Here is a 14,824-nt window from a genome sequence, read left to right as displayed (position 1 = left end):
TGGCCTGGAGAATGAAGATTTAAACTCTTCATCTAAGGAGCCGATGACTTGATCAGAGGCTAGTATAAACGTCTTGTCTAATATGGAATATTCCCATTTTCATGGTGAGGGTGGTCCCGCCAGCCAAGCAGTTTATACCGTTCAGTGTATTTTAATGATCTCAGAGAGCTTGTAGCTGACATATATTACAGGTATGTATCATCAGTATCAAGCTGTCTATCAACACTCCTTTGGGGGCCTGGTCAATCCTTTCCCTTATTTGGGTTGTCTGTCCTGTTTCTAGAACAGGACGGTTGTCTGGAGGAGGGGAGGGTGCCTGGTTGGATCTCTGTGCAGACAGACAGTTCATAAGGACACTGTTGTGTTATGAGATGTTCATTTTCTGTGGAGAGCTTTGAAGCTATGTACTTCAGGCAGACTGGAGTGGAGACTATTAGGAGCTGTACTAGTTGGCTGAGAGCTTTATCAGCAGCCTTTTAGGAATGCACTGACTTACATGCTCCTCCATCATGCGTGGCTGTCTGGGATGACCATACATGTTTGTGGTATTTATGAAGGCAGGTGGGCCAAATGGCCTGGAACCTTTGCTCACAACTCTGAGGGGGGGAGTTATTAAAAAAAAAAAAAAACATTTTCTAACATTTTGGAGATCAGCTCTCCCTTGTTCTTCATCTCAAGTTTTGGAATCCATATCCCCCCTCACTCCCTCTGGGAGCCATCACATTCCTTCTGTCTCACTCCACTGAACATGGTTTTTTATTTTTTTCCCCTGTTTAACCAAATTCTTTTGGAGTCACACACTACTGTTTCTGAACTGAAGAGACATGAAATTCTAGAAAGGCCAGATAGATGTTTTTGGTTGTTAGTCAGACCTGTGCATCTAACACATGTTAACAGTATTGCTGGCCTCCCCTTGCTGTGATTTAACAGGGCTGACCTACTGTCTAAAGACATTATCTTGTGAGCCCTCGGTCACCACTTCACTCACCACCTCCACTGTGGCTTTGCTGGAGCACGTCTTGGAGAGCTCTCTCTGTCCTGTCCTCCTAAGCCTGAAAACGTTCACATTACTGAGATGCAGGGCCGGTGGATGAGGGGTGATTTTGGCGGGGCTCTTCCTCCATTGGCGGTATCTCTAGTTCTGAAGAGGAGACGAGCCTCCCACCCTGGATCTGGGATTAGTGAGTGGAGCCCTTCAGTGTGCTCGACGGGTAAACCGCTTGGAAGAGGCCTGCCCTGTTGGCATGGACATACTGCTCTGTAATGTTGTGCTGCTCCGGACTGACTGGCAGTAACACTGCAGCCTAGTGAGCAGCGGGGCCTCGGCTCCCCTGACAAGGCTCTCTGTCACGCCTGAGAGGTGGAGAGTAATGCTGTTTCAGGTGATCAGTCCCACTGAAATTGCGTCTAAAAGTATTTTCCTAACCTCGTTTGACTCCATGTGAGGAGAGTGGGATGTGCGACTGGATCCCCCATTTAGCGGGATGTTAGCTGTACAGGTCGTTTTGTCAGGATAATGGTGGCTCTGATGGTAGGGGTTCTGGGAGGCTAGTGTTGGCTTTCCCCAGCCTTACAAGGCCTGGGGTTGTGACTGGGTGCTTGGGGAGTTGTAGGAGATGGGCAAGGGGGGGTGGAGAAGGGTAGAGGGACACTTGGGACATGGGAGGGCCTCTGCCTTTCCCAAACAAAAAATGGACTGTCATTTCTTTGCTTATTTGAGCTGTTCTTGCCATAATATGGACTTGGTCTATTACAAAATACGGCTATCTTCTGTATACCACCCCTACCTTGTCACAACACAGCTGATTTGCTCAAATTCCACAAATGTACTTTTAACAAAACACACCTGTTAATTTAAATGCATTCCAGGTGACTACCTCATGAAGCTGTTTGAGGGAATGCCATGAGTGTGCAAAGCTGTCATCAAGGCAAATGGTGGCTACTTTAAAGAAATATAAAATCTATTTGAATTTTCACTTTTTTGGTTACTACATGATTCCATATGTTTTATTTCATAGCTTTGATTATTCTACAATGTAAAAAATACTGAAAACCCTTGAATGAGTAGGTGTGTCCAAACTTTTGACTGGCGCTGTACATGCATACACTCAGTGCCTTCGGAAAGTATTCACACCCCTTGACTTTTTCCACATTTTGTTACATTGCAGCATTATTCTAATATTGATTGATGAAGAAACATTCATTTCAATCTACACACAATACCCCATAATGACAAATTAAAAACAGGTTTTTAGACATTTTTGCAAATCTATTCAAAATTTTAAAAAACATACCTTATTTACATAAGTATTCAGACCCTTTGCTATGAGACTCCAAATTGAGATCAGGTGCATCCTGTTTCCATTGATCATCCTTGATGTTTCTACAACTTGATTGGAGTCCACCTGTGGTAAATTCAATTGATTGGACATGATTTTGAAAAGCCCACACCTGTCTTTATGGTCCCACAGTTGACAGTGCATGTCAGAGCAAAAACCAAGCCATGAGGTCGAAGGAATTGTCTGTAGGGCGCCGAGACACGATTTGTGTCGAGGCACAGATCTGGAGAAGGTTACTAAAACATTTCTGCAGCATTGAAGAACCTTCCAGAAGGACAGCCATCTCTGCAGCACTCCAACAATCAGGCCTTCATGGTAGAGTGGCCAGACTGAAGCCACTCCTCAGTAAAAGGCACATGACAGCCCGCTTGGAGTTTGCCACAAGGCACCGAAACGAGACTCCGACCATAAGAAACAAGATTCTCGGTCTGATGAAACCAAAATTGAACTCTTTGAATTGAATGCCAAGCGTCACATCTGGAGGAAACCTGGCACCATCCCTACTGTGAAGCATAGTGGTGGCAACATCAGTGCAGTGATGCTCCCCATCCAACCTGCCAGAACTTGAGAGCATCTGCAAGGAATGGGAGAAGCTCCCCAAATATCGGTGTGCCAAGCGTAGCGTCATACCCAAGAAGACTTGAGGCTGTAATCGCTGCAACTAAGTACAGAGTAAAGGGTCTGAATACTTATGTAAATGTAATTTCTGTTTTATATTTTTAATACATTTGCAAACATTTCTAAACCTTTTTTTGCTGTCATTATGGGGTATTGTGTGTAGTTTTGAGGGGGGGAAACAATTTAATCAATTATAGAGCAAGGCTTTAACGTAACAAAATGTGGAAAAGGTCAAGGGGTCTGAATACTTGGAGCAGTAATATTCTACATGCAGTACATATGAAGGTAAACATAAGCAATCATTTCTGATGAAAAAAACACATTTGAAAAATTGGTGTCTATAGCGTTTTGGAATAAAATTATTCAAATATACAGTAATGTTAATGCACAAAAAAAGCTTCATTCTTGTTATTTGTTTTGGATGGTTCAATAGCCTTACTCCCAAATTGAGTACATGAAAATTAACTACAGTACATTGAAAGTTGTTAGTACAATCTTACCCAGTGAGCGCGCACACACTGGTTGAATCAATGTTGTTTCCACATCATTTCAACAAAACAGCGTTGCATAGACATTGAATTGAGTAGTGGGCTTAGTATTATCTTCTGTTGCCTCATTTCGCCATGGAACAACATGACTCCATTGTGTCCTAGGCTAGCTAGTAGCTAGCACATCTGCTCGCCCGGCACACCACCATGACAAGAGGAAGAGGCCAGCCTACTAAAGAGGACAAACTTGGATCTGGTACCATATTCTTCCCATGATACCCTGAGCCAAGCCTGGAGCTTTAGTTGAGCTGGCCCCGTGGCTGGCCACCTCCAGGAATCAGAAGGAAGCACTGCATCTGTTTATAACATCAGGAAGTGACCACAACAAGATCCCTGTTGAGATGAGTGGGGCCAAAACCAAGCTGCTTTTTCAGAATGCATGGCTTGTCATTGGGCCATTAGGGGCAGGATCACCAGTCTGGGTTTCCAGTTGTACTCTCTGAGGTTCCTGAGGCTATCCTTGGTGGGCTGCCTCATCCTGTGTAGGGGATGGGACAGTTACTGTATAAATAACCATGATACTGGAGGATGGACAACTTTACTGTGACACTCACCATGGGCCCCACACTGACCACACTAGGCAGTATGACCTTGGGCAAACGACATGCATCACTAAGCTCTTTATCCAGGGGAGGACAACCCATCCCTCAATATATCCATTCAACCCATACTGTACGTCCTGATGGGCAGGCAGGCTCGCAGCAGGCCAGCCTGCACATAAGCCGCTGGTTTCACCCCAGTCTATTTTGGGGGGGTGTGGCGGGTTGGAGTGCAAAGCTGTGGTTGTTGCTGTGGAGCAGAGATGGAGGCTTGGCATGCAGCAGTAGGAATATCACTAGATGTTGTTCAAGTAGAGTCAAAAAAATTTACTTGGAATTGCTCTCTCTGCTTTCTTTAGCCCGAGAAAATAATATTCAGAAAGCTTATCATATCCAAACAGATTGAGAAGACGTCGTCTGACATGAGCAGAGCTGCTGTTTGGCTTGGCAGGCCTGGGGTGTGCTCTCAGAGGGGCATGTTCTAGACAGTGTGGGGTGGTGGAGGGAGGGGAAGGGGGGGATGTTTTTTCTTCTCCACAGAGTGAGGGCTGTGAAGACTGAGCCTGGCCTTTTCACATGGGCCCTGGACATTTAAGCTGGTGTCCATTGTGGCAACTCGGCAGACAGCATGCCTCTCCTCATCCCCCACTGATTGATCAGCACCGTTTTTCTTTTCCCTGAAGTGGAAAAACTATTCCGTAAGTAGTTAAGGTAATCGTGTGGGTAACTGCACCTTCATATATTCGGTCCAGCAGAAGCTGACACGTACGCGTGTATTATCATCTTAAGATGGCTAGGTGGGAAAACCACATCTCAGTCATAGTAAGTACATTTTTCGTCAAAGTAGCTATCAGCAAAGTCAATGCTAGGTGGTTGTTTTTTATGCGGGACATCAACTTGAGTTTGGCATAGTGGTTGCCATGGCTCCATTTGTTTGTCGCAGATCATAATTGTTAGGCTGGTACAAATCTAGAGCTGCTGCACTCAGTCATAGACTAAATGTCCACCCAGTTAAATACTAGCCATGAGATTAATGAGAGGGAGAGGGCTCTCTAATTAGCTTAGTTTAGATAACATAATCACCTCTGACGAGGTGTCCAGAGAAATGAATAATTATTCAACCGACCTCCTAACACATGAGCACGGTTCCCAAATCTTAAATTGTTAGGTTTGCAACTTGGCTGTTTTTTCTTCCATGGTGCCTCTCATTGTTATGCAGTGTAAATGAAAGGGTGGATTCTGCCAATAATAAATTAAATGTATCGTGAAGTCCAGCGATTTAACAAAACCATAATGAACTCCAGATGTTTAATGAGTTTGATATGCAGCTCCAGTTGGAGGCTTGTGGGGAATTTAATAGGGATGAAAAATGTGTTGCTCATAGCTCCCTCTAAGGATAAATAAACTCTCTCTCGGCCTGGCATCGGTTTCTCACTGTATCTGTGCCTGTTGGCCGACTGCTGGCTGGATGGGTGGGTGCACTGCCCCCCTTATGAGACCACCTATGATCTCACCATCACATGAGTAGGCTTTGCCTTGACACAGGAGTTTGAAGGGAGCTCAAGTTCTGTGTGTGTGAGAAGCTAGCCACAAAGTTTGGGGGCAAAATTAAAGTAATCATCCCCATAAGGACTGATTTATGATCTGAAAGGCCCCTTGTCATCAGGGAGTGTAATGATACTACCTTGATGATGGTAATAGAACAAATGTGCAAAGTACTATAGCTACCACACACAGACAGTTTGTTGGCTGAAAAGATTGCAGTGCCTCACTCAGGTGGGTGTCAGGCTTTCAAGTCCAGCAGCCCTTTAAAAATGTTCTCATTGTGACTAAGAAGGGTTCTGTCAGAACTGATATACTGCAACAGCACAAGTGGATCTGAAGTCAGCTCACAGACATCTCATTGTCTCTAATGTTCATTTGGCCCCTAATCTCCTCCATCTGGTTCCTATTCAGAGCTGTCTGCCAGGCTATGTGAGCCCTGACAAGTGGCAGTGTCGCTGAGTCTGTGGGCCGGGGCCCAGCCCGGCTTGGGGTGGGGTGGCTTCCGGGCAGGCCTGTAATTAGTGCTGACGTAATAGAGATTTACTGTAGGGATCTCTGGCACTTGTAAGCTGTGTTATTGAACACTAATGTATAGCCCATTCCATATTTATCTGTGGGTAGCATTTATGAATGTGTAGCTTATGAATTCTTACTGTACTGTATATGGAGGCTGCTCTATGGGAGTTCAGCGTGGTTCTATCCTGTCAGTGCAACATCTGTAGCAGTGCTGGTATGGGGGTTCAGTGTGTTTTGACATAGTGGAGGCCCTATGGTGGCTGTGTTAATGGTATTCACACCCTGCAGTGTCAGAGCACAGCCAGAGTCCACATCCTTCTGAAATGTTCTGAAACACTCTGAACACTGTAAAAGTGAAGTAGGGGAAGCAGTGACTGAGGATAAAGTCTCTCAGGTCTTTACAAGAGTCGTACACTGCTGGAGAGGAAATACGATACATATATCTCACTCTCCTCCTTCCCAGGACTCCTGCCATCCTCTGGATGATTGTCCCATATTTATGTTCATGTAAAGTATTTTCATACAGCAGTCCCCAAAATAAAGTGATGTGTGTGTCAGCCTCCCTCTGTCTGCTGGCCCATATGCCCTGTAATTGAAGCTGCAGGGTGGTAATGATGATGAAGATGATGCACAGTGGCTGCGACTGGAGCCAGACCGAGAGCTCCTCCGCTCCCAAAATGTAAAAGAGATGCCAATGCCCCCGCGTCTCCCATTGGCCCTGTCTGAAACAGCTGCCCCCGCTTCATTTCTCCATTTCCTGTTTGTTTGTGTCTCCAATCCTAGACTGAGGTGTGTTTGTTGCAGAACTCTGTCCTTTGTGCTCCCTCTTGCTTTTTCTCTCGCTTGTTTTCACTCACTCCATCCTCCATCCATGCCCTGGAATTGAGATGCAGTATAGCTTGGGTAAGCCATTTCTCCAAGAGCATTTGGGAAAATGTCTTCTCTGTAGTTGATTTGCTTAATCAAGTATGACAGCAGATTTCGGTGGCAAAACAGAAAATAGTAGCAAGGCGAGTGGCATGCGGATTAAATGTTAAGGCCCAATGCAGCCGTGTTTCTCTCAAATAATTTCTGGGTAACAAAGTGCCTGAAGCAAGAATTTTGCTCTGAGTGGGGAGGGGAAAACAGAAAACTAGCTGTTATTGGCAGAGGTTATTTCTCTATTAACTAATTTACCACCTGGTGACATCACCAGGCAGCCAAAACTCCCACTTAAACAGGCTGACATTTCAAACCGCTCTTACACTAAAAGGGCATTATTATAATTTTAACAGTATTATTCCAACCTCAGTGTGTAAATGTATATAAAACACAGGAAAATCACATTGTTGACTGCACTGGGCCTTTAACTTCAGAGTTGGCTTTGAAGTGTTATTTGTCCTGTGCACACCTCAGGCTTTGTGCAACAGGCAGACAGCGGTGGTCTCTGGTGATTCGGGGCTCGTTAAGAGCTTCTGATTACAGTTCAGAGCAGGTCTATTCTGGGAAGGCCGCCTCCCCTGCCAGCCAGTCAACCAGCCAGTCAGAGGAACAAATACTAATTGCCTGTTGATTCTATGTTCCCCTCCCTCTTAACATTCCCAACACCATTCACCTTCTCCAAGACACAGCCATTGTGCCCGGCTGGCGGTGCCCCTTTGCCAGTGAGTGGCCTCCACTGGGGCATCCACAGGGGGCATCGCTGCCATTTGAGATGCCATGGCTGCTTTTGTAAAAGGTCAGGAGCACAGAGGATAATAGAAGTGTTGTTGATGCCCGAACTCCACTGCTTCTCCAAACCAAGCTGCTGAGCCCATCTAAGGTCAACTCAATCACAGCTGTCTGTTTGTTGCTGTTGTTGAGCTTTTTTTCATAATTCCTTCATTCCCCTCAGGCCTCATAGATCACAGCTGTGATTAAAGCACTCAATCACTGGGCTGGCTAAAACATGTCTCTGAAAACATGCCTTCAGTTGTTTACTGATGCTGACAGAAGACTTCATTGAATCTCCGAGAGAATAAAGATGTTGTGAAAGATGCAACCATCTTAGATTTGGACTCTTATTACTTCATTAGCAAGATTTATAAAATGTACAACTACAGATTGGCCTGAGATGACATGTAGCCATTAAAGTATTTCCATGGGAAATGTTCGTCACAAGACTGACATTTTGACTTCTGTAGCTAATAGCAGGAGACGGGACAGGGTTTCTGCACTTATTCAAAGATGATATGGAGGGAGTGAAAACTAACAGTATCTGGTCCCTGTTTCAGTGCTCACTGATCGTTCCCGGTAAAAGCTTCCTGGCATTGAGCAGTGATCTACCCAAGCCCTGGAAAAGGAAAAGCTGGACTGTTTGAGAGCAGAGCCATTGTTCAAAGAGCTGCTGAATTGGAAGCGGGTGCTGTTGGTTATGGAGACAGTTCCTGGCTCCACCAGTGCCCATGCCTCAGTCAGCCCCAGGCCTGTTCTGGGCCTGGGAGGTGGGGTGGATTGGAGTGGGGTGGAGACAGTTTTTCCTGGGATGGGCTTCTGAGGGCATTGATGCCAGCTGATGACGAATCTGGACAGGGAGTCGCATCATAAAACTACAGATGATAATACTGGTTAGGAAAGTCTGTAAGCCATCTTATTCATACCCGCTGTTCACTCCAACTGTATACAATACAGTAGTCATTGAACCACAATAACATCAGCAGTGTGTTTTGTGATGACTTCAGTGTGTTGAAGTATCTCCTCTTTATTCTTCATTCGGCTGCCTTTCTAAACTGAGATTTTTTTTAATGCTTGATCTTTTTTTGTAGCTTATGCTTTTCAACCTTCATTTCACTCTTTATTTAGCTAAATACCCCATAGAAAATAAATATTTTGTTGCGTGTGTCTGAAAGCTGCTTAGAATAGGATCTCAGATGGTCATGGTTAGATGCAGTGCATAGATCTATAATAAAGTATATTAGTTTGTTGGGATTCCTGACAGTAAAAGTGTCTGGGCTGAGTTATGAGTTGCTCAGAAGTGGACCAGGTGTGCCCTGTGTCCCTGGGGTCAAATTCACTACGAACACACACTGACACAACACAGGAAACGCATAATACCCTTAAACTTGCACACGTGTGCATACCAAACGCACGCATGCATGCGCACGCACACACACACACACACACACACACACACTGAGTGTACAAAACATAAGGAATACCTTCCTAATATTGAGTTGTACTCCTTTTTGCCCTCAGAACAGCCTCAATTCGTCTGGGCATGGACTCTACAAGGTGTCAAGCGTTCTTACAGGGATTCTGGCCCATGTTGACTCCAATGCTTCCCACGGTTGTGTCAAGTTGGCTGGATGTCCTTTGGGTGGTGGACCATTTTTGATACACACAGGAAACTTGAGTGTGAAACCCAGCAGCGTTGCAGTTCTTGACACTCAAACCAGTGCGACTGGATCCTACTACCATACCCTGTTCAAAGGCACTTAAATATTTTGTCTTGCCCATTCACTCTCTGAATGGCGCACACATACACAATCCATGTGTCAATTGTCTCAAGACTTAAAAATCCTTCTTTAACCTGTCTCCTCCCCTTTGTCTACACTGATTTTTGAAGTGGATTTAACAAGTGACAACAATAATAGATCATAACTTTTACCTGGCCAGTCTGTTATGGAAAAAGCAGGTGTTCCTAATGTGTGTTTTTATAATTTTTTTATTTAACTCAGTGTATATATCCAATCAGTCCCATGGTTTCAGGATGTCTAAGGCTCTACTGCTTGGCTGTCACCAATGTTACTCTAGCTCCCTCTTGGGGTCAAATAGAAGCAGTAACTTCTCGTAATAGCAGTGAGCAGTTTAGGTAATTCAAGTAGGAAGCATTGTCAGTAAACCATTGTACTCCCAGGTAAATAAAGTTGATGAAGTTTGGCATTTGCTCTTTCCCGTCAGAATATAATGGTTCATAACTGCCTTGCCTAATAGTGTGAACTGTCAGACATCTGGGGTCCACGATGGAAGTATATGTTGGCTCTCCCCTTCTCTTCAAACGAACAAGAGGGCCAAAGCCAAACATCTGTTACCATGCAAACAGCATCTCTGTCATCAGGCCTGGGGGCTGAGTCCCAACTGAGATATAAATAGCAATCAAGAGCTAACAAGGTTGACGCAGGCAGCCTACACATGGAGTTAGGGCTGGGAGATAAATGTGAGATTGATTAGGAGGGACAAGTTGGTAAGAGGACAGGAATGCTGGGTGTGTCTCATGATCACTCCATAGAAACCTGCAGTATGGGAGGCGCAGGAGCAAAACCATGACAAATCAGAGCATGTATTAGCACCAGTCATGATGACTGGGACAACCCTTTGCTATGGGCACCAGAATTAAAGTGGAGGGGAAAAAACACGCTCCTGCTGTTGGGAGATGTTTGAGTTTGTACGGTCTTAACTCTACATATTTAGGAAGTGAAGGCTTATAGGTGTGTTTCTATTCTCAACATCTGGGATTTATTCAGTAGGGTGAAACATTACAGATACTGTAGAACAAAAATGAATAGAGCTAACATAAATCCCAGTTCTACAACTAAAGCTTCAAGTTCCTTGATGACCGCAACAGCCCCACCTCAGGAGGCTGAAGAAATTTGTCTTGGCCTCTAAGACAGTCATGAACTTCTATAGCTGCACCATTGAGAGCATCCTGTCAGGCTGTAGCACCACCTGGTATGGCAATTGCACTGTCCGCAACCACAGGGCTCTCCAGAGGGTGACGCGGTCAGCCCAACGCTTCACTGGGGTCACACTGCCTGCCCTCCAGGACATCTACAGCTCCCGGTGTCACAAGGCCAAGAAGATCATCAAGGACCTCAGCCACCCGAGCCACAGCCTGTTCACCCTGTTGCCATCTAGAAGGTGGAGACGGTACAGATGCAACAAAGCTGGGACTGAGAGACCGATAGAGGCTGTTTATCTCCAGGCCATCAGACTGTTAAACATTCACCAATAGCTGGCCTCCACCCAATACCCTGCCTTGAACCATAGACACTGTCACTAGCCAGCTACCCCCCGATACTCTACTCTGCACCTTAGAGACTGCTGCCCTATCTACAGTACAATCGAAAAGTATTCAGATCCCTTGACTTTTTCCACATTTTGTTACGTTATAGCCTTATTCTAAAATGGATTAAATAGGGGTTTTTTCCCCTTAGTGCTGCAGATATGGTTGTCCTTCTGGAAGTTTCTCCCATCTCCACAGAGGAACTCTGGCGCTCTCAGTGACCATTGGGTTCTTTGTCACCTCCCTGACCAACGCCCTTCTTCCCTGATTGATCAGTTTGGCCGGGCGGCCAGCTCTAGGAAGAGTCTGGTTGGTTCCATACTTCTTCCATTTAAGAATGATGGAGACCACTATGTTCTTGTGTACCTTCAATGCTGCAGATTCTTTTTGCTACCCTTTCCCAGATCTGTGCCTCGACACAATCCTGTCTCAGCTCTACGGACAGTTCCTTCGACCTCATGGCTTGGTTTTTGCTCTGACATGCACTTTCAACTGTGGGACCTTATACAGACAGGTGTGTGCCTTTCCAAATCATGTCCAATCCATTGAATGTACCACAGGTGGACTCCAGTCCAGTTGTAGAAACATCTCAATTGTGATCAATGGAAACAGGATGCTCCTGAGCTCAATTTCGAGTCTTGTAGCAAAGGGTCTGAATACTTATGTAAATAAGGTATTTCTGCAAACATTTCTAGAAACCTGTTTTTGCATCTCGTTATGGGGTGTGTGTAGATTGAGGGGTGGGGGGGACGATTTAATACATTTTAGAATAAGGCTGTAATTAACAAAATAAATGTGGAAAGTCAAGTGGTCTGAATACTTTCCGAATGCACTGTACATAGTCATTAAACACTGGTAACTTTAACAGAGATTACATACTGTTTTACCCACTTATGTATATACTGTATTCTAGTCATGGCTTATCCTTCCTATATAACTACTGCTGTACACCTTTTCTTTACACACCATTATATATACAGTGCCCTCTGTAATTATTAGGACTGAAGCATTTTTTTTCTTTGGCTCTACCCTTCAAAAGTTTGGATTTGAAATAAAGAAAATGACTATGGGGTTAAAGTGCAGACTCAGCTTTAATTTGAGGGTGTTTTCATCCGTATCGGGTGAACCGTTTAGAAATCAGGCTTTGACTACAAATTTGTTGGAGGCATTTGCTCTTTGTTTTGGTTGTTTTCAGATTATTTTGTAAATAAGAATATAATTTGTTTTTAAACACTTCTACATTGTGGATGCTACCTTGATTACGGATAATCCTGAATGAATCGGGAATAACGAGTGAGAAAGTTAGACACACAAATATCATACCCCCAAGACATGCTAACCTCTCACCATTTAAATAACAGGGGAGGTTAGCATTTTATATCATACCCCCAAGACATGCTAACCTCTCACCATTTTAAATAACAGGGGAGGTTAGCATTTTATATCATACCCCCAAGACATGCTAACCTCTCACCATTTAAATAACAGGGGAGGTAAAAAAAATTTTTGGGGGGGAGGTGATACGTGTGTTTCACTTTCTCACTCATCATTATTCATTCAGGATTATTTGTAATCATGGTAGCATCAACATTCATGTAGAAACGTTTACGATTAAAGTGACTCCAAAATAACACAAGATTTACCATTTTATTTCTATTTGGCAGAAAATCATCTGAAACACAACCAAAACAAACAGTAAATACATCCGACAAGTTTATAGCGTCACAAGCTTGACGTGGTCATTGTGTGCTGTGAATATGGGACCAGAAACTGGGGACTACGGTATGTTTCACTAGATGTGGATGAAAATACCATCCAATTAAAGCTGACAGTATGCACTTTAACGTCATTGTTTGATTTCAAATCCAAACTTTTGAATGTTAGAGCCAAAAGAAGAAAAAATGCTTTACTGTCCCAATAATTAGAGGGCACTGTATATTTATATTCCGCAATCTGACATTGCTCATTCTGATATTTCTTTCTTTTAACTTTTTGGATAATAAAGTTTTTTTTGTTTTTGTTTTGCTAGGTATTATTGTAATACTGCGATAACATCTGCTAATCTGTGTACGCAATCAATAAATGTTGATTTGAGTTGACTGATAATCATATCTGTTCCACACAAGACATTTCTATCTGAATGCTCTAAGGGGGCCCACCTGAACAGGTAGTTTCTGTAACCTGTTCACATAGAGCCCTCCGTCTGTGACCTTGACTGGCCCTATTCATGTTTACGGCTGTTTTGTTTCTCTCTCTTGTTATGCTGGTGCTTTCTCAGTTTAGAGCATTCTCTTCAATGCCAATCCACCCTTGATGACACAAACATTAATACAATTCCTGGCATTCAAATGAACACGGATCTTATTTTTGTTGTCTGACTGCTTTATGGCGATATTCCATCACATGGTTCTTTTCTCATGGGCTCATCAGATTGCTCAACTCTTTAAACTCATTCCACTCTATAAACTCATTTTACTCTAAAGTATATGTCTGGGTTTCAGCATCTGCAGGTGGTTTGGCTGAACAGAAGACACCCCATGCACATCGGACCAGTCTGACGTCCTGTTAATCTCGCTCTGTCTCCCCAGGAGTTCTCCTCTTCAGACTTCAGGAGTAACTCTGTGTCCAGTCGAACGCCCACCCCTCCAGGATGCTACTCGCCCCACAGCCCTGTCGACTGCGAGCTGTCGGTCTCCCCTAGGCGCAGGTAAGAACACTCTCTCACCCATCAGCTCCTCTACAGATCTACCATGGTGAACACTACACATTTAACAACTCTGTCGAACTACAAATAATTACGACTAAGGGTAAATCAAACTCCTATAGCAATAAAGTGGAACATGTGAAAGACTGCACGTAGCTAACCACAAAAGATGTGGCTGATATTTGCAGCAAATGTTCTCTTGGCACTACAAGTCGGACTCTTTCAATGTGTGTTGGAGGATTCAACTGTGAAATAACCCTGACTTTATCAAATTCACGTAAGATTGTACGTTACGCTGAGAGTCATTGCTCCCACAGTGCTATTTACTCAACGGTGAAGAAGACCAGCTAGAGGAAAGTAGAGATTCTTCAAACCGGTTCAACTGTTCCTAACAACCTCTCAGGTCATCTGTTTTAGCCATACTCAGTGTTCCTTACTCCTGGAGAGGTTGGAGCGTGTCTGTGTGCAGTTCTTTAGGAACCTTTTCTATTCTGCTGTGTTTACTTTGGCTTATTTCCTCTGGCTACTCCGGCTGGCCCTGTAATGTGACGTATCAGGATATCGATCAAATCAAACTTTATTTGTCACATGCGCCGAATACAACAAGTGTAGACTTTACCGTGAAATGTATTACTTACAAGCCCTTAACCAACAGTGCAGTTCAAGAAGAAGAAAATATTTACCAAGTAGACTAAAATAAAAAGTAACACAATAACGAGGCTATATACAGGGGGCACCGGCACCGAGTCAGTGTGCGGGGGTACAGGCTAGTTGAGGTAATCTGTACATGTAGGTGGGGGTGAAGTGACTATGCATAGGTAACAAACAAACAGCGAGTAGCAGCAGTGTACAAAAGGGGGGGTCAATGTAAATTCTTATGGCTTGGGGGTAGAAGCTGTTGAGGAGCCTTTTGGTTCTAGACTTGGCACTCCGGTACCGCTTGCCGTGCGGGAGCAGAGAAAACCGTCTAACTTGGGTGGCTGGAGTCTCTAACA

At 44.2% G+C, this 14,824-nt stretch overlaps 1 protein-coding gene across 2 annotated transcripts in view; it reads left to right on the top strand.

Moving 5' to 3' along the window:
- The window catches only part of LOC115200123 (PDZ and LIM domain protein 2), a 65,158-nt gene that overhangs the window by 42,863 nt on the left and 7,471 nt on the right, over positions 1-14,824 (top strand). For both annotated transcript variants that reach the window (XM_029762887.1, XM_029762886.1), the window contains exon 7: positions 13,714-13,832. In XM_029762887.1, coding sequence (XP_029618747.1) covers positions 13,714-13,832 — 119 coding nt within the window. The remainder of the gene's footprint in view (positions 1-13,713; positions 13,833-14,824) is intronic.

The sequence above is a fragment of the Salmo trutta genome, chromosome 9 (assembly GCF_901001165.1).
Source record: "Salmo trutta chromosome 9, fSalTru1.1, whole genome shotgun sequence".
NCBI classification, from domain to species: Eukaryota; Metazoa; Chordata; class Actinopteri; order Salmoniformes; family Salmonidae; genus Salmo; species Salmo trutta.
This window is presented reverse-complemented; position numbering and strand designations above follow the sequence as displayed.